At 41.9% G+C, this 20,720-nt stretch overlaps 1 protein-coding gene across 1 annotated transcript; it reads left to right on the top strand.

Annotated features, from left to right (window-relative positions):
- The first annotated feature begins 11,426 nt into the window (after window positions 1–11,426).
- Window positions 11,427–11,895, top strand: LOC118625795 (40S ribosomal protein S19-like). Its single transcript, XM_036254963.1, has one exon. It carries the CDS (start codon window positions 11,427–11,429, stop codon window positions 11,862–11,864), a length of 438 nt encoding a protein of 145 aa, XP_036110856.1. The 3' UTR covers window positions 11,865–11,895.
- Window positions 11,896–20,720: the final 8,825 nt, after the last annotated feature.

Raw genomic sequence — 20,720 nt, 5'->3', positions numbered from 1 at the left:
ATTTCATGAAACAATAATTATGTACCTATTGTACATCAAGTCCTGTGCTGTTAAGCAGACTGGCAAGCCATCAATCGCAACACAATGTGATAAGCCTTATAATAGAGATATGCAAATGATGCTAACAGAATGTGAGGGAAGAAGCAGATAACTGCTTCATGATGACAGGAATAGATTTGTTGTTGTTTATTTCTCTGTGTGCACATGTGTTTAATCTTGTATGGAGCTCTTATTACCTTCTAGGCACTAAACTAAGTACTTTTCAGGAATTCTAATATGATACAACCCTAGAAAGTGAGCAGTTATTTTCCCCATTTCAACCTGGTATGTGTGAAGGAAGGATGGAGGGAATGGTAAGAGAAGTGTGGGTATTAAATCTGGCCAGGTAAGAAGGACAAGACCATAAATGGCCTTGCAGCACCGGAAGGCAACAAGGAGCTGCTGACGAATGTTTATGCCATGGTCCCCCTTCCTGATACAGAGAACACTTTGCCTTCACATTAGCTTGGTGGGTGATGCCCTCGGGAGCCTTCTGCAGAGAAGCTTTCCTGGGTCACAAACACTGAGCAGAAACAGCATCCACAGCTGTTGCAGAATGAGTCCCCCGAGGAAGCAGGGGGCATGCTGACTAAGATAACTTCACCAAGGCAAGGTAGCATGCCAAGCCATCATGTCAATCGTTCTACAGTATTGGTTCATTCATTCAATGGCATTGTTTCTCTGCTGGTGGTGTGTTGTAAGGATGTGGGGAAACAACTATCTGTAAAATGCATTGCCAGAGTATTCCTGATAAATCTCTTAACCATAGAAAAAGGCAGAGTTGTAGCCGAGGTTGAGCATTAAGTAAAAGAATAACAGACAGACACATAACCACCACCACAACTACCACCACCACTATCCCCGCACACACAGCTCTGGTTGACCTAACACATGTGTTATATGTTGCTATAGTCAGAAGATAATAATGTCAGCTTCCCTGCACACACTAAGTAATGTTCCCCTGGCTGCGGTATACTGGTTCCTTGTCCCAGCTGCAGATTAGAAATCTAAACTTTTTTAAAATGCTCACTTTGGCCCTGGCCAGTTTGGCTCAGTGGTTACAGCATTGACCTGCGGTCCAGAGAGACCCGGGTTCGGTTCCTGCTAAGGCACGTATCTCGGTTGCAGTTTGTCCCCGGCCCTGGTTGGGTTGTGTGGGTGGCAGCCACTTGATGTGTCCTTTTCATGTTGATGTTTCTCTCTTTCTCTCTCTCTCTTCCTCTCTCTCCCTCCTACTCTATCTGAACAAAAAATGAAAAAATGTCCTCGGGAGAGGATAAAAAGAAAAACTCATTTTGCCCAGGCGGTGTGGCTTAGCGGATTGAGTGTGGTCCCATGGACTGAGAGGTCCTGGTTCGATTCCTGGTCAGGGCACATGCCCTGGTTGCGGGCTCCATCCTCAGTAGGGGGCGTGCAGGAGGCAGTCGATCAATATATCTCTCTCACATCAATGTTTCTCTCTCTCCCTTCTTCTCTCTCTTAAAAAAAATCAATTAAAAAATACCTCAAGACCTCAACTTAGACCAATTTATTCAAAATTGTTCTGGGCAAGGCCCGGGTATTGATATTTTTAAAAAGGTCCCTGGGTGGTCCAGCCAGTGTGGCTCGGTGGTTGAGCATTAACCTATGCACCACGAGGTCACAGGTTCGATTCCTGGTCGGGGCACATACCCAGGTTGTGGACCTAATCCCCAGTGGGGGGCATGCAGGAGGTGGCCAATGTATGTTCTCTCTCATCAATGTTTCTATCTCTCTCCCCCCTGCCTTCCTCTCTCTAAAATCAATAAAGGAAAAAATAAATTTTAAAAAGAAGGTTCCCAGGTGATTCTGATATAACCAGGGTTGAGAATTATAAACTCTTAGGGGATGCATAAGACTGTATAAACTGCTGACTGCCGTGTGAATTTCAATTCCTTTCCTCTTGAGATCTTCAGAGTCTGAAATACAACCCATTGCTCTATATACCGACACAAATTACGTGTTTGCTTCTCTCAGAACATATCAGGACATATACAAAGGTACAGACCTAAATTAATACCAAAGCTGTTAAAACACACTATTGAATCCCAGGTGCTATTGTTGGCCCATTTTATCCACTTAAAAAATTGGGTTTTAAACTCAGTCCTCAAAGAATTATGTATTTGCTCATATATTTTGCTTACAGTTATAATATGTTACCTCCATAAGAGCAATGATGACTGAATTATTTATAAAACGGCATACTTCTCAAGGAAACTATTAAGATAGAAACTGGAACCTTTTCCCTAGACTGTGATTTTTTTTTTCCCCCACAAACCAAAGTAGATACTTTGTTAATACAGCTAAATATGATAATAATACTGACAGAACTAAAAGACAAGTTATAGAAAACAAATCCAGGTATTAGCTAATGCCTTTCATATTCATCTGAGCTGTTCCAGACAACACCCACAACAACTCAACCTCCATTACAGGATTTGAGTGTTATGTTTTTGTTGTTTTCAACCAATCCTGAATCTTTTAAGGTGGAACTAAAACTCCCTTAGAAAAACCGGTAGCTGTGACGCCTTCAGGGCAGGTGGCTCGGCAGCCTGTCCGCATCTGACGCCTGCGAACCTCGTCCAGGACTGCTTTCTGCAAATGGACAGTCTGCAGCGCTTCTCCCATCCCCCACCGGGTGAATGAACTCTAAGATTAGGTGCTCCCATGCCCTGGCCGGTTTGGCTTGCAGTTGGAGCATCTGCCTGCAGACCAGAGAGTCCCAGGTTCGGTTCCCACTAGGGGCACATACCAAAAAATAAATAAATAAATAAATAAATAAATAAATAAATAAATAAATAAGATTAGGTGCTCCCTTCTCCATGACCAAGGGAGACAGATGTAGTAGTAGATGAGGGGTAACACTGCTTGTAAGAAATCATATGATAAAGCTCTTACCCAGAGAATGAATGGCAAGGAAGCAGTTTCCAACGTCAGTTTTACAAGGAATGGAAGTGTTTCACTTTCAAAGGCCTTTTTAGAAACCATCTCTAAGACAAGGAAATGTTTTCCAGATATAGCTCAGAGTCATAGAATACCATAAGGAGGTGGGCAAAGGAGGGGGGAACGGGGACATCTGTAATAGTGTCAACAATAAAAATAAAGTTTAAAAGATAAATTAAAATACCATATGAGACCCTAAATATTTAAAATATGTTTTCATTAAGTTTAAGTTTTGAGAAGGGGAGAGAGAGAGAAACATGGGTCAGCTGCCTCCTGCACGCCCCCTACTGGGGGGCGAGCCTGCAACCAGAGAGCGTGACCTGACTGGGGAATCATCAAACCAGTGACATTTTGGTGCTTTGGTACAAGGCTCAACCAACTGAGCCACAAGGGACAGGGCTAAATCCTAAATTTTTTAAAAAAGAAGCCAAGTATTCTAGAGCATATAATTATGAAACAATATTAAAAAATTTTTTTAAGGATTTTTAAATAAAAATTCCAAGTACATTTATTATTTCACTCTTTTCCATGTAAATCAACTGCATCATGACATAAGCCCAAGAACTCAAGGTTTTCCAAAAGAGTTGGTCACTTTCCTATTCAGGATTCAACATGAAAAAAGGGACTTCTAGCATTCATACTGAACATATACTAACAGATCATTATTTCACCCAGATTAAATTGCTGGGTAAAATAATCCTTTGAGGACATTTTAATTAGATGCTAATCTAAAATGTTTTAAAGACTACTGAAAATACCTATAAGACATGAGACATTCCTTACGATTCATCTCATCATCAAACAATCAGCAAGTTATAAATTCCCACCTAATTCAGGAGGTTTTGCAGAGTGAATTAGATGTCATATGTCTACGTTATTTGGTGGTGACTCATCAGTTATTGCAACTAACTGATACAATACCAGAGTTTTTCCAATTTAATTCTCAAAATACAGGAGTGCACCTCTCAGGATCACTGAAAATCTAATGAAGGCTTTCTTTAAGGTGGTGATTTGGCGTTGTTAAATCACCAGGAATTCTGTTTCCAAGAGAAAATATATGTATTAGTCATAGGAAGGGATTTCCATAAATATGAAGAAAATGCAGCAGACTTTCAATAAGAAATAACTTGTCTGTCTCCTTTTCTTGAGGATGTAGATCATATCAGCAAGGCAAACAGTTCTGCCTTGGAAGAGCTTAGTCATGTCAGGAATAAGATGCATACACACGGCAGAAATTACTGACAGCCTGCTGCACATTCTGTTCTGCAGATAAGGTAGCAATAAACAAAGAAAATGGTAATAGTTTTATGTAAGGGAGTAAACTATATGTTGATATTTAAGCATCTGTTTAATACTTACAAATGAATTTGGATCGAATAAAGTTGAAAGTATGCAATAATTATTTCATGTCCTTAAATATTCAAAGGACAAAAATAAAGAACAAAAAAATAACACCATGTTATTCTGTATATACAGGGTGAGGCAAAAGAAGGTTTACCGTTGTTCATATGGAAAGTCGTACAATAATTAATAAATGATAATACAAGAATAAACTCTGTTTCATATACTCACACCTGTGAACCTACTTTTGCCCCACCCTGTAATAACATCCACTGGAGGACATACATGTTATGTTTTTTTAGTAATGGACTTAATGTTGGATGTTTTCCCCACTGAAAGCACTAAAACCTGAGGTTCCCAAGTTTATTCACTATCTAATGCCACTGACTCCTTGCCAAAAGCAAGACGCAGAAAGGCATCCGCCACTTCTCCGGCGGTGTGGTAAGTTCCCTGGCCAGCCGTCTGGGAGAACCTCCCTTCCTCCTTACCCCCTTACCCGCTGTCCTTTCTGGCCAGGCCCAGAGGAAGGTGCCCTGGCCAGCGCCTCAGGCAGCAGGCAGCTGCCGAGTTAGGGGGAGTCGTGCATTTGCAAGACTCCCTTCAAGATCCCTGGTGGGGGGCCTACCAGAACTAGAAAGCAAGTGGCTAACTACGGGGCTGAGACCCACGCGACGCCCAACAAAAGGCTGTCTGGATTTGCATTCCCCAAATCTGCTGGCACCGCCTTCAAAGTGCAGTCCCACTGGGGGAGGAAGTACAATTCAGAATGGAGACATTTGGAGCCACCCCTTCTTGGGCCTCCATCGGGGCCTCCAGCAATGACTTGCAGAGACAGAAGGAGTGACAAGCTCTGTCCCCTCCCAAGAGCCGGCGCCACCCAAGTGGACAGGCAGCCTTGATCTATTCCTCCAAACCCCACCTGACCGTCCAGCAGGTGCAGCCTCACAGGGGAAAGGGGATGCAATTCAGAACTGGGGTATCTGGTGCAAGCCCCTCAAAGCCTCCCCTGAGGGTCTCTGCAGGAGCACCTCTGAGCTAGAAGGCAAATAGCGAGCTTCCCTCTCAAGGGCTGAGGACCCCTGTCACCCCAATCGAAGGGCCGATTGGACTTGCATTCCCAAATCCTGCTGGCCCCACCCTGCTAAATTCATTGCCACAGGGAGAAAGTCGATCCCATCCACAATCTGGCCAACAACAATCAGCTGAAGGGTCCACATAACCCACACAAGGGACATTCCCAGAGCATTCAGCTCAGGAGATGGAGGAGACTTCACCGTGTCCCACAGGACACTTACTACGTAAGGCCACCCATTGGAGACTGGGAGTCACAGTTCGGCCTAACACACAGAAACAAACACAAGGAGACAGCTAACGTGGGGTGACAAAGAAACAACCCCCAAATGAAAGAAATGGAAAAATCTCCAGAAAAAAGAACTAAATGAAATGGAAGCAAGCAACTTACCGGACACAGAGTTCAGAATACTGGTTGCTCAAACAGCAGCGTGAGAAGGGCACGGAGGAAGAGGAGGAAAGGCAAGCACACCGGGAACCCCCCAGTCAAGTGGCCAGCATTCTGACCCACTGTCTGCAGCTCATCGAAGGGGTACACTTGCTAATGAAGTGTTTACCATATTGTCCTGTATTCCTGAGGCTGAAAATTTTGATAAATTCTGGATCTGCAAAGCAAAGTTCTTGGCAAGTAAAGGCACCTTTGATGTTATCAGACTGGACGCAGAGGCTATCAGAAATGGGGCAACACCAATACAAGAGTTGCAGGTTTTCTAAGACCCAAACAGAACCAGAGGTTAAATTACCTCTGACGCTTTTGTTGAAACTAATACACCATCCATAGACGACCTACCTGTCCAGGGACATGGAATCTGGAAGAAAGTCTTGTCTTTCTCCAAAAGAGAGAGAACAGTTTCCAACAACACCCCAAATAACCAGGGCAGAACAGGATAATCACCTTGGTATCAAATTACAAGTCACCCCATCCCCAGAATAAGAGGAAAGCCAGAGTGCAGGACCTGAAGCTGATCACTCCCACATGGCGATGGAGGATCGCAGTGGGAGGACCCAGCGAGCTGTGTCCTGCTATGCAGAGATCCTGCAGGATCACAACTTGGTGGTGTCTTCTCTTAACCAACTGTTACAAATAGAGGAAACAAAGCATTTTGTATTCCATGAAAATGAGGTTCTGCCTATAACATTAGGATTTCAAATCCTTGAATCATAATTTCTTGATGCTTTCTATTTGCTCTGGCCAGTGTGGCTCAGTGGATAGAGTGTCAGCCTGCGGACCGAAGGGTCTCGGGTTCAATTCCCAGTCAAGGGCATGTACCTCAATAGGTTCAATCCACAGCCTTAGTCAGGGTTGTGTGGGAGGCAACAAATCATGTGTCTCTTTCACATTGATGTTTCTCTTTCTCTCTCTCTCTCTCCCTCCCTCCTTCCCTTCTACTCTATCTTTTTTTTTTTTTTTTTTAAGGTATTTCAGCCCAGTTAGTGTGGCTCAGTGGATTGAGCATCGTCCCATGGACTGAGAGGTCCCAGTTCAATTCCTGATCAGAGCACACGCCCTGGTTGCAGGCTCAATCCCCAGTAGGGGGCGTGCAGGAGGCAGCTGATTGAAGTTTTTCTCTCACCAATGTTTCTCTTCTCCCTTCCTCTCCCTCTAAAACAAAATCAATAAAAACATTTTTTTTTTTAAAAAAAAAAAAAAGGTATTTCAGAACCTCCATGAGACAAGAAATGCCCTATCCAGCTGACCTGGAGCAGAGTGTCACAGAAGCAGACGCAGGGGTGGGAAGGTAGCTGGCAGGGCTTGCTCTCAAATCGTATATCCTGCAGCAAGGCCTTGGGCTTATTTGTTTATGTTGTAGTTTGCCAGTTTTATGGCAAACAGAAATGTCACATTACTGAATGTGAATCTAGCCCACAAGTATGGTAAGGATACCGGAAGGCTGGTGCCACAGTATGCCAGACTTTCCTTCCTGCATCCACCTGAGTCCTCCCAGCGTGGACGTTGGAGCTTAGGTCATGTGGGACATGACAGGCCACCAGTCAAATCTCTCATTGTTCAGGTGAGTTTATGCTCACTATGCCTTTGCTCAGAGATCTCAAATGACTTACGTGTGACCCTGTCACCGTCACCATGTCCTTGTGATGAGGGCTAATTCACGTCCTTTCCGTGCCAGGTCTCCCTGGGAAACAGTCCTGAATTGGGATGGTTATCTAGCTTTTTATATCCAAAACTAATTTTTGCATTTGTTATTCAGTGGCTTTTCATATCCAAACCTGATTTTTGTATTTGTTATTCATAAATGCTTTGAATAAAAACAAACCAAAAAAAAGGCCCTGGCCAGTTTGGCTAGGTGAGAGCATCGACCGGTGGACCAAAGGTCACGGGTGCAGTTCCCAGCTGAGAGCATGTACCTGGGTTGCAGGTTGAGTGTGGGAGGCACCCAATCAATGTGTCTCTCTCACACTGATGATTCTCGCTCTGCCTCCTTCCCTCCCTCCCTTCCACTCCATCTGAAACATCAGTGGAAAAATATCCTTGGGTGAGGATTTAAAACAAAACAAAACAGTGCTTTGCTCTGCCAGGGAACCCCACCTAAGAAGGCAGTGCGAGCCCCCCAGACCGCAGGCTGCCTTGCCTTCCTCTGGGCAGCTGTTCTTGGGAAGGTCAAATCAGAATCGCTGTAGATATTATGTAGAGACCCCTAGTCAATAGAGCTTTCTTTTTTTTATCTGCATACCTGTATTTATTTATTTAATTATTTATTTTTGTTACGGATGATTCTCCTTTTCTCCCCACTGACACCCTCCTCTCGTTCCTGCCCCGCTCCCCAGCATTGCTGTCTATGTCCATTGGTTATGCTTATATGCATAAGTTTTTGGTTTATCTCTCTCCTCCCCCCGCCCCCCTCCTCTGAAGTTTGTCAGTCTGAACCCTACTTCTATGTCTCTGGGTCTATTTTGTTCATCACCTTATCTTGTTTATTATATTCCACAAATTAAGTGAGATCATGTGATACTTGTCTTTCTCTGACTGGCTATATAGCTTTCTTAATATTTAATATTAACCAAGAAAGAACATTACATTTTATTTATTCTTAAAAAAAAAATAAAGGCCCGTTTTGAAATGATAAAAGTAAATGTATTAAAATGTGACAGGGACAAAATATTAAAATAACTAATCACATGCCCGCCTTTGCCCTTCTTGCCTTCCGAGCAGAAAGCATCATTCGCTGTCTGAGCAGCTCCTCAGCCTGGGCTTTGCCAGGCCTGTGAGCCAGGCAGCGGAATCGCTGGTGTATGTGGTTAGAAGCATTATGTGAATTCACTAAATCGAGGACATTGAAGAAATCCCCCATGCGACATTCCAGGCTGGGAAGTCCGTCGGCAGGGAAAATCAGTTTCTTATTTAGAATCCTTTCTGGAAGAAAGAGGGACAGTGACGGAGATGAGAGCAGTTCAGAGGCTGGCTTCGAGTGCGGCAGGACTCACACCGGGATCGATACACCAGGTAGGCACTAATGTTCTGGTGCTTTCGGAGGTTTTACATTATAGGATACAATCCATAGCAGCCCAAAACTTTGGAAGGGTAGAAACAAGTGCATTTGTTTTGACGTGGCTTGGAGGACTCTTTGGTGAGCCACGGAAGCTGGGAGATAGACGTACTCTCCTGGATGAAAGGAAGTAGAATTCTGATTGACTTCGGAGACCTGGTTCTTAAAACAGGTCCAAGTTCTCCGGCATCCAGACTTCGTACAAGAAAATGTGACAAAGTTTTAATGAGTCAGTCTTAGAAGACAAGGTTCTGATGGCTGAAGAAAAATTCAGAAGAGCATGTTGGTGTTTGGGTAGAAAAGAAAATGGGAACAGCTAGTTTCCACTAGGGAAAGAGCTATTTTGTTAAATAGAAAAGAAATGGTTAAAGAATACTTTTAGGACATTTTTATATATATTGAGAAAGACAATTCTATCATTCTTCTCTCAATCTTCAAGAATCCTGGAGTTGGAGTTCTGTCTCAGTGTGTGTGTTTGTGTGTGACTGTGTATGTGCACAGGTATGTGTGTGTGTGTGTATATATATATATATATCTATATATATGTTTAAAATACAACTCCATGCTGCTGCCAGCACCAAAATGGCTCAATTCATTCAGGTTACATATATTAAAGGTATATGTTTAATAAGACGCACTAATTTATGTTTTTTATCTTATTTATTTAATAGTATTCATTATTTTTGTTACATTATGAAATTACAGAAATTTAGAGCTAGGAAATATTATGAAATTTAACAGTCTCCTGATATCATTTACTGGTAAGTTCACAGAAAGATAGCAAAGTTAACAAGTTCCCAATGCAACGCGGCTAGTGAGTGAGGCATTGAGAGCCAGAGACAAGTCAAGAATCACTTTTCTTGATTCCTACCACTTCAAACTGGTATGGAAGCCAACCTTTCTTTCTTTGGGGATGAAATGAACATTTCTGACAGAATGCTTAAGCAAATTTCTAACAAATTTGAATTTAAAGTCTTGTTATGGGACTCCATTTCCTTCCCACACAGCTGTCAGTCAAAATTGACCTTTAACGAGACTTTTTTAAAAATTATTATTTAGGACTAATCCAGTGGTTCTCAAATTTTGTTGCATGCCAGAATCACTTGAGATAGTTTTAATTCCCAACGTCCAGATAAAAACGCCATACCAATTAAATCGGAATGTCTGGGAGTGGCAGCCATGTATCAATAACCAGTATCCTTTAAAGACTCTTCCCTAGGTGAGCCCAAGGTGCAGCAAACCACTGACGTAGCCTAACAATCAGTGATTGTTTCTCTCCTTGCTCCTGCCCCCTATCTCTATCTCTATATCTGTCTCTCTCAAATGAATCTTGAAATCAGTTACTAGAAGCTTTGTCTTCTGCATGGATTAACTGTTTCTAAAGTTCATCCTTCTTTATATTATCTTCCCAAGTTAAATGATATGCTTAAGATACCCTAAAAAAGAATAACTTTTCAAGACATATAATACATTCCTTAAAGTCTTCACATTTACATTAGGAAAATCTGAGAGAATCTAGTTACTCTGGACAAATAAAATCACAACTAACAATTTACTGTCAGGACGATTATCTTTGATTAGCACCAAATGACTATTTAATTCGGCACCTTATATTTCTTCCATGGTTGTGGAAGCACTTGCTTGCTCTTCATTATACAATTATTGAACTGCTAACGCCTTTATAAGCTCTAATCACTTGTTTTGGCCTCTTCCCATCCATAGCTGTAGCTCTAATTGAATTTACTAGGGAAGTAAATTATGCAAGTGTCCATAATAAGATTAGCCAATTTCCATACTTCCTAAACAGCAAGTCACATACCACAATATTTGGCAGAAAATAGAAGAAAAATCCCCATTATTTTCTGTCTAATTATTTTTCTAAACTTTGTTTCCTATGCATCCATTAACTTGCAAGAATAAATGATATGCTTAAAGTATATAAAAACAGCCAAAACTATTATTATTGACTGAACTTCCAATATGCACCAGGTTCTAATTGAGCATGTTATACATATTCTTCAATCTTTAACAAATTCTAAGATCATCTTTATTTTATAGTGAGGTAAAATGAGACTCTGTAAGGTTAAGTAACACACTCAAAGCAGTTTGGTTGAGAGATAACAGAGTCAGGATTCATATAGTCAAAGAATAATATAAGACCGCTAGATTTTTTTTATTATTATGAAATACAACTCTATTGATTTTCCGGACAAGGTAACATCAGCCAGTAAGGAATCTAATGAGTAGTTGACTAAAGAAACAAACGTAAGGGTTTAAATTGCTAAAGAGAAGGAGTGCGTAGTATTTACTCTAGTTAAGCATTGAAAATTGCCCTCTGGATAAGATCAAACAAATAAATATTGATTGTACATAGTTTTTCTAAATGAATTCCAACTCCCCCAAAGGACTTATATCAGAACTTATGCATTTTTCTTAAACTCTCAAAACCCCATGATAATAATCCAATTTTTTAAAATTAGGCAAATAGGCTGGCAGCGCGGAGGCCGCACGATGCCCGGAGTCACGGTAAGAGACGCGAACCAGCAGGAGCTCGTCAGCGCTCTGGCCGCCTTCCTCAGAAAGTCCGGGAAGCTGCAAGTCCCTGAATGGGTGGACACCGTCAAGCGGGCCAAGCATAAAGAGCTGGCTCCCTATGATGAGAATTGGTTCTACCCACGAGCTGCTTCCACAGCTCGGCACCTGCACCTCCGTGGTGGCGCTGGGGTTGGCTCCATGACCCAGATCTATGGAGGGCGGCAGAGAAACGGTGTCACGCCCAGCCACTTTAGCAGAGGCTCCAAGAGTGTGGCCCACCGGGTCCTCCAAGCCCTGGAGGGGCTGAAAATAGTGGAAAAGGACCAGGATGGGGGCCGCAAACTGACACCTCAGGGACAGAGAGATCTGGACAGAATCGCAGGACAGGTGGCAGCTGCCAACAAGAAGCATTAGAACAAATGCTGGGTTAATAAATTGCCTCATTCGTAAAAAATAAATAAATAAAATTAGGCAAAATATTTGAAACAGCATTTCACCAAAGAAGATATACAGATAGCAAATAACCACATGATAACATGCTCAATATAATTAGTCTTTAGGGAAATGCAAATTAAAACCATAATGAGTTATTATTGAAAACCTACTTGAGTGACTAATACTTTAAAAATTAATGATACCAACTGCTGGCAAGGAGGCCTGGCAACCAGAACTCATTTACATTGTTGGTGGGGATGAGAAATAGTGCAGATGTCTAATCCCTTCAGTCAAGCAAGTCTAAAGCTTTTTTTTTTGTACATGCCCCTAGTGGGAACCAAACCCAGGACTCTCTGGTCTACAGGCCAATGCTCCAACCACTGAGCCAAACTGACCAGGGCCTCAAGCTTTCTTATTGCGTTGGTACAACCCTCACAATCTGCAGTGTCATTTGCTGTTGTAGCAACTGTAAGGATAGTTTCAAATGCGCAAGCACAGGGGGACTTCAAGGCAAGGAAGAAACCTGATCTCAAAAGAATCGAAACTAGTATTTCTATCCTCTCCTGGTAGATTTGCACACCCACAGACAGCCAAATCAGAGAAGAATAATTTATATCAGAAACTACCAACAGAGCTATATCACAACCCAAAGTGGCATATAATTCCTCCCCAGATGGTACCCTCCTTCCTCGCTCCAAGGTCCACAATATGAAGTGACATCTCTATGGCAAAAAATATACCAAGAAACATGCACACAGCCTGAAATTTGGGTAAGTGATATCACTATACTTCTTGGTATCTTAGGTTACAATAGAAAAAGTATAATTAACTCAAGCCATGTAAAAAAATTTTCACTGATCAATTTGTTCATTGAAAAGTATTATTACCACCAACTTACACCATATGCAAGAATAAACTCAAAATGGATAAAAGACTTAAATGTGACTCATGAACCCATAAAAATCCTAGAAGAAAATGTAGGCAGCAAAATCTCAGACATCACATGCAGCAGAATTTTCACTGATACAACACCTAGGGCAAGAGAAACAAAGGAAAAATTATAAATGGTACCATGCCCTGGCCGGTTTGGCTCAGCAGTTAGAGCATTGGCCTGCGGTCCGGAGAGACCCGGGTTTGGTTCCCGCTAAGGGTACGTACTTTGGTTGCAGTATGTCCCCGCCCCTGGTTGGGTCGTGCGGGTGGCAACCACTCTATGTGTCCCTTTCACGTCGATGTTTCTCTCTCTCTCTCTCTCCTTCCCACTCTGTCTGAACAAAATATGGAAAAATGTCCTCGGGTGAGGATTAAAATAAATAAATGGGACCACGTCAAACCAAAATGCTACTGCACAGCAAAAGAAACAACCATCAGAATGGAAAGGGAATCCACTGTATGGGAGAACATAACTGCCAATGATACATTAAATAAGGGGTTAATTTCCAAAATATATACAGTACCCATACAACTCAACAAAAAGAATACAGAGAATTCAATTAAAAAATAAGCAGAGGACCTAAATAGACACCTCTCCAAACAAGACATACAAATGGCCAAGACATGGAAAAGTGCTCAATGTCCCTAATCATCAGAGAGATGCAAATTAAAACAACAATGAGGTATCACCTCACACCTGTCAGAATGGCTGCCATCAACAAATCATCAAACAACAAGTGTTGGCGAGGGTCTGGAGAAAAGGGGACTCTAGTACACTGCCAGTAGGAATGCAGACTGGTGCAGCCACAATGAAAAACAATATGGTGTTTCCTCAAAAAATTAAAAATGGGACTGCCATTTGACCCAGTGATCCCACCTTTAGGCATATATCCTAAGAAGCCTGAAACACCAATCAGAAAGAATATATGCACCCCTATGTTCATAGCAAGACTATTTACAAGATCTATTTACAACACTATTTGCTAAGATCTGGAAATAGCCCAAGTGTCCATCAACAGACGAGTGAATGAAAAAAAGCTGTAGTACATGTACACAATGGAATACTATGAAGCTGTAAGAAAGAAAGATCTCTTATCCTTTGAAACAACATGGAGGGACCTGGAGAATATCTTGCTAAGCAAAACAATCCAATCAGAGAAAGACAAAATCACATGATCTCATTCATTGTGGAATATAGTGAACAAAACAAACTGAGGAACAAAATAGACACAGAGACATAGACTTCAGGGTGCGGGTGGGGTGGAGGGAAGCGATAAACCAAAGAATTTATATGCATATATGCATAACGAATGGATGTAGACAACACCACCATAGGGGGAGGAGGGGCAGACCAGGAGAAGGGTGTCAATAGGAGAAAAAGGAGAAACATCTGTAACTAAAATAAATTAATTTTTTTAAAAAAGAAGTGTTATTAATCCTTTCCTGTGATGTGGTACCATCAGCAGTATTTTATATTATATGGATTACAGAAAAGCTATTAGACTTTATAAGAGGTACTCATGTCATATTTATAAGGATTAAAGTAGCACTAGAAACATACCTAAAGTTTTTTTGACCATTATAATTAATTTTTATTTTTTCACAAAATTAGTGGCAGACTATTATCAACCTAGAAAGTATAATTTTTACAGATTAGGTTCTTAATTGTGGGATAATCAGAAATTAATTTCCATGAATGAATCTTATCATAATTGCAGCTGGTAACATTTTTAGTAGAATTTTCTAATAGATAGAAACCACTCTGGTATTCCAGAAGGTTGACAAATTCAAGTTAATTAAATTTCCTAAAACAATTATGGCCTTGCTGAATCAAACAATTACCTATATACAGAGTTTGTCCTAGAATTAGAATGTTCAGAAAAATAAGAGAGGAGTTTAATGATTTAAAAGTTTAATAAATTAAAATGTAAACAAGAAGTCCTATTAGTGGACGTTGATTTGAATATCAGATTATCTGTTTTAGATAATTCAGAGTAAAATATAGGTGATATAAACCTTGTCACTAAGGGGGGAGTCTTTGAAACATCTAATACATTCTTTTGAGGGAAAAATAGAACATGAACAAATTTAAAAAGTGATACTGATGAAATCTAAAGGCTGGCAATCAACAACACTGCTCCATATAGCCCTCAGAGGGCTAGACCAAGGCACAGGGAGAAAAAACATCAGGCCAAGGGAGGAAGTGTTAAGAAAGGTTTCCAAGATCAAAACAAAGAGGTCAGCCCTGGTGTGGCTCAGTGGGTTGGAGTGTCGTACCACGCACTGGAAGGTCGCAGGTTCAATTCCCAATCAGGGCACATACCCAGGTTGTGGGTTTGGTTCCAGGTCCAGACACATATAGAAGGGATCAATGTCTCTGTCTCTCTCTCTCTCATCTTCCTCCCTCTCTAAAATCAATTTAAAAATTGTTTTAATTTAAAAAAAAAAAAAGATCAAATTACTAAATTACTATTTCTGTCCAACAACTGAGTCAAGAGCTATAGCAGAAATTAAAATTACTGCTATCCCAAAGTCAAGGTATATACAGGGCAGGAAAGATTGAGAAAAAGCAAAATCTCCAGATCAAGCATGGAACTAGTAAAAGCTACCCGAGTGCTGAATACAGGCTGCCCAGGATGATTCTCAAGATATAGGTCATTTGCTAACATATCCCTTATATGTAGGGTAACCATATAATTAGTTATCCTAGCCAAAACTACTTTGAGAGAAATAGAGCTTCAAAAACAATAAAAAATACCTAATTTTTGAAATATTATTGACCAACAAATTATTTGCATTACCTTATTATACTAGTTAAGTAACACTTTAAATAGTACTGTTCAAATGCTAGTTTTAAAAATAAAATTTAAGTTGATTTACAAAGAAATTCTGTGAGGGTTCAAGCATTCCTAAAATCTATTTCATAATAGACAAAAAGGAAAAATACTTTCTCATCCAGTTATAGTATTTTTTTAAAATTCAAATTTAGCTACAACACAAAAAATGTGTAGTTCCCTATTTATATCTTAAAGTATTTGTAGATGCTAGAGTCAACTTTTTGTTTAATACTCACCTGAGTATGCTTTTTAATTGATTTTACTGAGAGAGAAAGAGAGAGGGAGAGAGAGAAAGATCAATGTGAAAAAGAAACATGAATAGGATGCTTCCTATATGTGCCCTGACTGGGGATGGAACCCACAACCTGGGTATGTGCCCTGACCAGGAATTGAACCCGAGACCCTTTGGTGCACAAGACAATGTTCCAACCAACTGAGCCACACCAGTCAGGGCTAGGGTGAACTTTTAATTAAATAAGAACAATGTTTTTACCATGACTTTGCGTTCCATCAAAACACATATGTATATTACATGAAAAACAAGTGACTTGACTAACAATGTTGAATTTTAATGGAATTTGCTATAGTATTAATACTAATGTCAGCTTTATATTATTTCAGTTTTGGCAAAATACATTTCCAATGTTTTATTTTAACTTCTATGAATTAGATGAAAATATCAATCCCTTATAAGAATAAACAAATAATTTTCTTTTTGAAGTATCAGATGACAGTATATAAAACTGACAATATTTAACCGATTGCAAAGTTCTGTGAGAGGAGCTGACATACACAGTATTGTTTCATAGGTGTTAAATAAAAGTGAATCAAAAAAGAACAAAACTGATTTTAAAGAGTGGTCATTTGATACAAATAAAATGTCATGCTTCCCAGAGTGACATATAAAGTTACATTTTGCACACTGTTGTCCTCAGGCATAATTTTCTTAAACAAACTACAGTGATACCTCAATATAATGGACTAATCTGAGCAAGGGTGTATGTGGGGGTGTCTGCTAAAGCTGAAAGTCCATTATTTAATAAAGTAGGTTTTCCGAATACGTATGTTAAAGAATTGACAAATTAGTTAGTTTACCTGTTTTTGCTTATGTAGATACGTTTGTGTAATTAAAATTAAGTATGTATGAAAAGTTTCATACCACAAGTAAACAAATGCCCACGCTGGGCTGTGGCCTGGTGCATGTGGGACACGGCCACACTCACTCCTTAGACCTGCTGCAGAAAGTCAGGCCCCATGACAACAGAACCAATTACCCCGAGAGATGCTGCTTGATCACGTGCTAATCATTCGCAAACACTGTTTATGAGTGGTGACTCTCTGATATAAACATGTAGTCTCTAGTGGTAGATATGTAATAATTATTTATGTCTGTGAAATTACTACAGTGTATTTTCCAAACATGTGCCCTAATTGCTAAAATTTGTAGGCATCAAAATAAATGAGACCTATTGAACTCTATATATAACCGGTGAACAATCTAAAAGTAAAATGAAGACTACAACTCCATTCACAATAACATCAAAACAAATAAAAGGCTTAGGAATAAATGTAACCAGGAAAAATATAATACTTATACACAGAAAGTTAAAAAACTTTGCTATGGGAAAATAAAGATTTAAACAAATGAAGAGACGCTTCATGTTCATGGATTGAAAGACTCATTATTGTTGAGATTGCAATTCTCTCCACATTGATCTTTAGATTCAAAGCAGTCCTATCAAAACTCCAGCATCCTCTTTGGTAGCAATTTGCAAGCAGATCCTAAAATATAAATGCAATGAAAAGCTAAAATAGCTCAAACAATTTTGAAAAAGATCAAAGTTGGGGAGGTCTTTCACTTTTCAATGTCAAACTTACTGTAAAGTTACAGCATGATACTGGTGTAAAGACAGACATATGGAAATCAATGGAACAAAATTAAGAGTCTAGAAAAAAAACCTTATATTATAATCAACATCCTGGTTAAACAACTAGCATCCACACAGACTTGCACATGAATGTTCCTAGTAGTATTATTCATAACTGTCAAAAACTAGAAACAATCTAAATGTCCATCAATGGGGAGATGGATCAGCAAAATGCACTAGATCCATTAAATGGGATCCCCTCTGCAATATAAAAGAACAAATTGCTACATAGACGAACCTCAAAAACATTGTGCAAAGCGAAAGAAGTCACACACGTTGTATGATTCCGCTTACCTGAAATGTCCTGAAAGGGAAAATTTATAAGAACAGAAAGTGTACCAGTGATTGGCCGGGGAAAGCGATGGAAAGGGGACATGTAAATGTACATGAGGGATCTTATCGGGGCCATAAAATTCTAAAACTTATTTATGTACCACTCAGTAAAGTTACTAAAGATCACTGAATTATATACTTGAAATGGGTAAGTTTTATGATATGGAAAATATATATCAATAAAGTTGTTTTCAAAAATGAGGGATGGTAAATTCATCTTTAAATGAAAATCAGGTGAGTGGGATAGTGGTTGACAACATCTGATAATATATTCATGTTATTCTCCATAACATATTTCAAATCAATTTGAGATATAAACAATTTCCTTAAAACTGAACAAAGCATATGACCTGATCATAATTATACCTACACGAGAGCTCGGTATGCAATTTTGATTCCAATAAAGGGATGGCAATGATGAAAACATTGAGTAACAAGTGGAAGCCTGGCTTACCCTCCAGCTCACCCAGAAATATCCAAGGCGGTGCTACAAGAGAAAGGAAAACACACTCTCAACAGTGAATGTTAGACGAGATGGTCTTGAGAACAAAAGCATTCCCAGGTGCTTTTAAAGTGTTCATGACCTTTCTAGTTTCAGTCTGCTACAAACTGAAGGTCATTCAATTGCACCTCTACTTTAAACAAGCAGAACCCAAAATACTATAACCCCTTGGGAAGCTATTAGAATGTTAAACTGATCTCAAACCCAAATGGTTAAGTCAGAAATAACTTGTGCTTAGAAAGTGGATCCACAGTAAAACATTTTATTCTTTCTAAATGTGTACAACAGAAGCTCTCTTAACACATCCCATTAACTACTTTTAAAAAACAACCACCCGGTCCCTCTCTAAAGCCAACCGACGTGTGCTAAGTGCTCAGAGTCCATAGTTCTCTCACGTAAACCTGGGCACCTCTAGAGCTCCCATAAATTGTATCACATTGTACCCAAAGTCTGCTGTTTACTCTCAAATCCTTATTGCAATTAAGTTATTTCATTAAACGTTACCAGTGATCAGTGAAAATGGTGGAGTAAGAACTTCCAAAAATCCTCTTCTTCAAAGTAATGAAAACACTAGGAAAAAAAAAAAAATGTTAGTATCAACTTTTCCAGAACTCTGAAAATTAAACGTCCATAGCCATGCAAGGAGTGTTTTTCTTTCTAAATTTTGTTGTTGAATCTCAGTAAGAACATGTTTTGTGACATTTTAACTTGCCATATGCTACTCTCCCAACCTCGCACCCCTAACTATGCACATAATCATTGTGAAAAAAATAAATCATAGCAGCCTAGAAACAAATGGAAGGGGCTGGAGCTCTTTCAAGCCCCATTCCCAGAGAGTGGGCTTTACCTGACCTATCCGGTGCTTCCTGGAAGACCTCATTCCCGGGCCTCGGGGGCCTGACTCCCCCTGGAAGACCTCACTCCCGGGCCTCGTGGGCCTGACTCCCCCTGGAAGACCTCACTCCCGGGCCTGGTGGGCCTGACTCCCCCTGGAAGACCTCACTCCCGGGCCTCGTGGGCCGGACTCCCCCTGGAAGACCTCACTCCCAGACCTCATGGGCCTGACTCCCCCTGGAAGACCTCACTCCCAGACCTCATGGACCTGACTCCCCCTGGAAGACCTCACTCCCGGGTCTGGTGGACCTGACTCCCCCTGGAAGACCTCACTCCCGGGCCTCGTGGGCCTGACGCCCCCTGGAAGACCTCACTCCCGGGCCTCGTGGGCCTGACGCCCCCTGGAAGACCTCACTCCCGGGCCTGGTGCATCTGACTCCCCCTGGAAGACCTCACTCCCGGGCTTGGTGGGCCTGATGCCTCCTGGAAGACCTCACTCCTGGGCCTGGTGCATCTGACTCCCCCTGGAAGACCTCACTCCCGGGCTTGGTGGGCCTGATGCCTCCTGGAAGACCTCACTCCTGGGCCTGGTGCATCTGACTCCCCCTGGAAGACCTCACTCCCGGGCCTGGTGCATCTGAATCCCCCTGGAAGACCTCACTCCCGGGCCTGGTGCATCTGAATCCCCCTGGAAGACCTCACTCCCGGGCCTGGTGCATCTGAATCCCCCTGGAAGACCTCACTCCCGGGCCTCGTGGGCCTGACGCCCCCTGGAAGACCTCACTCCCGGCCTCGTGGGCCTGACTCCCCCTGGAAGACCTCACTCCCGGGCCTCGGGGGCCTGACTCCCCCTGGAAGACCTCACTCCCGGGCCTCGTGGGCCTGACTCCCCCTGGAAGACCTCACTCCCGGGCCTCGTGGGCCTGACTCCCCCTGGAAGACCTCACTCCCGGGCCTCGGGGGCCTGACTCCCCCTGGAAGACCTCACTCCCGGGCCTCGTGGGCCTGACTCCCCCTGGAAGACCTCACTCCCGGGCCTCGTGGGCCTGACTCCCCCTGGAAGACCTCACTCCCGGGCCTGGTGGACCTGACTCCCCCTGGAAGACCTCACTCCCGGGCCTCGTGGGCCTGACGCCCCCTGGAAGACCTCACTCCCGGGCCTCGGGGGCCTGACTCCCCCTGGAAGACCTCACTCCCGGGCCTCGTGGGCCTGACGCCCCCTGGAAGACCTCACTCCCGGGCCTCGGGGGCCTGACTCCCCCTGGAAGACCTCACTCCCGGGCCTCGTGGGCCTGACTCCCCCTGGAAGACCTCACTCCCGGGCCTCGGGGGCCTGACTCCCCCTGGAAGACCTCACTCCTGGGCCTCGTGGGCCTGACGCCCCCTGGAAGACCTCACTCCCGGGCCTGGTGGACCTGACTCCGAGCTGCTTGCCCGTTTCCCCAGGAGCAGGAGTGAAAATAATCAG

The sequence above is a fragment of the Molossus molossus genome, unplaced genomic scaffold (assembly GCF_014108415.1).
Source record: "Molossus molossus isolate mMolMol1 unplaced genomic scaffold, mMolMol1.p scaffold_m16_p_11, whole genome shotgun sequence".
NCBI classification, from domain to species: domain Eukaryota; kingdom Metazoa; phylum Chordata; class Mammalia; order Chiroptera; family Molossidae; genus Molossus; species Molossus molossus.
This window is presented reverse-complemented; position numbering and strand designations above follow the sequence as displayed.

Coding starts and splice junctions, on each gene's coding strand:
- LOC118625795 (XM_036254963.1), top strand. CDS start 11,427: ATGCCCGGAGTCACGGTAAGAGACGCGAACCAGCAGGAGCTCGTCAGC.